The sequence below is a fragment of the Penaeus monodon genome, chromosome 28 (assembly GCF_015228065.2).
Source record: "Penaeus monodon isolate SGIC_2016 chromosome 28, NSTDA_Pmon_1, whole genome shotgun sequence".
Lineage (NCBI taxonomy): Eukaryota > Metazoa > Arthropoda > Malacostraca > Decapoda > Penaeidae > Penaeus > Penaeus monodon.
Window position 1 is genome coordinate 6813333 of NC_051413.1, and position 1701 is coordinate 6815033.

A 1701-nucleotide genomic window follows, 5' to 3' on the forward strand; every position below is an offset into this window, starting at 1 on the left:
TGATTAGAATATCCACTTATTGCAACAGAAAATTTTTGAAATATACAAGAACTGATTTCCGGGAATAGATATGGATTGTGATTTACTTCAGGAGCAGTAGCATTTTTATGCATTTAGTGGCAGATATTTATTATTATAATTTATTGTTTGCTTACTAGCATTTGCTAGATTTGATAGTGAAATCTGTTTTTCCTCCATTTTTTGGAAAAGTAGACATCATCCCTTGGGAAGACCAGACAAATCGCATATCAGAAGATTGATGGCATTCGTAGTCCAGGAATCATATATATCCCAGGTTTCATGTCCCATAAGGCTGCTACAAAAGCAAATATGCTACACATGTTTTGCCAGGAGTATGGCTTCCCATATGTCAGGTAATATAAGTTTACATCCCTTTCTTGCATATTATAGCTTGCTTGTATGAAGTGTTGTGCTTATAGCATGTGTGGTTTGCCATCTCATTATAACAAGAATTTTTGTTTTTGTTGTAGCCTTAATTTAGACTTTTTTGTAGTGTTTAAAAAAAAAAGTTTCCAAGGATTCTGTTTGTCTGCTTCTTTATTCACACAAAAGAAATGTACACTTATATTGTCCATTGGAATTAATGCCTTCTGAAACCAGTTTCCATCTATTACATTTTGTTATGTGTCTGCTAGGTATGATCCTAGTGGCTTGGGCGAGACAGAAGGGGTAAAGCAGACAGAGACAACTTTAACTGTATGGTTGGAAGATGCTGCCCAAGTGCTCTCAAATTTAACAGATGGACCACAGCTTGTAGTTGCTTCATCCATGGGTGGCTGGGTATGATATCTTCTGTTGTGTTCCATTCAGTTATTCTCTTTTTTCAGTGACTTTATTTTATAATTTTCTCTCTATAGTACAGTTCATTTCGAAATAATGTTTGCTTATTTTACTGGTCAAAAATACATGCAAATTGGGTATGGTGTTTATTCTGATTTCTGTTGTTTAAAGTCCTCAAACCTCTATAGATTATAATGAACAGTCATTATTTTTGGATTATTTCAGATATCATCAATCCTAGCAAAAAGGTATCCTGAGAAATTCAGCAGTTTGCTTATGTTAGCTCCAGCCATTAACTTTGGAAGGAAGTACATGGAGGTCCTCCTGTCTCAGTTGCCCCCTGGACTAGTAAAGAAATTTGAAGCAGATGAAGTAGTGAAGCTTTTTGTCCCTGAGTATGGTGAGTTCCCCCTAAGGAAGAGCATGTTCGAAGACATGAAGAAACACGAGTTAAGCATGGAGGCCGGCAGTATTCCAGTACAGTGTCCAACTAGAATTATACATGGTGTAAAGGTAAGAAGGATTATGCAAATTTTCTTTTCTCCCATTTTCACTCTCATTTTTTCTTTGAAATTTTTCTTCTCCTCTACATGACTAATAATTTGGCTTTTGTATTGCAGGACAAGGATGTACCATACAAAGAATCCCTTCAAGTGCTTAGAGCCTTGCAAACAAATGATGTTCAGCTGCTGTATATCAAGCACGGTGGGCACCAACTCTCAGACAGTGCCAGCCTTGAAATAATCTGTGACACTATTCTTAAAATGACTGCCCCAACACATAAAAAGGATTGAGTTTAATAGGGGTAGAGACAAACTTTTTTTTCCAGATAATGTACTAAATTTTATATATTTCATTAATGATAATGTGCACACAAATGACTCAAAGATAATGGATGTG

General features: G+C 35.9%; 1 protein-coding gene across 2 annotated transcripts in view; it reads left to right on the top strand.

The window, feature by feature from the left end:
• The window catches only part of LOC119591333 (mycophenolic acid acyl-glucuronide esterase, mitochondrial-like), a 3634-nt gene extending 2033 nt beyond the window's left edge, over positions 1 to 1601 (top strand). For both annotated transcript variants that reach the window (XM_037940062.1, XM_037940064.1), the window contains exons 3-6: positions 214 to 374; positions 657 to 801; positions 1027 to 1314; positions 1422 to 1601. In XM_037940062.1, the coding sequence (XP_037795990.1) occupies positions 214 to 374; positions 657 to 801; positions 1027 to 1314; positions 1422 to 1595 (768 nt within the window). In that variant the 3' untranslated portion in view covers positions 1596 to 1601. The remainder of the gene's footprint in view (positions 1 to 213; positions 375 to 656; positions 802 to 1026; positions 1315 to 1421) is intronic.
• Positions 1602 to 1701: the final 100 nt, after the last annotated feature.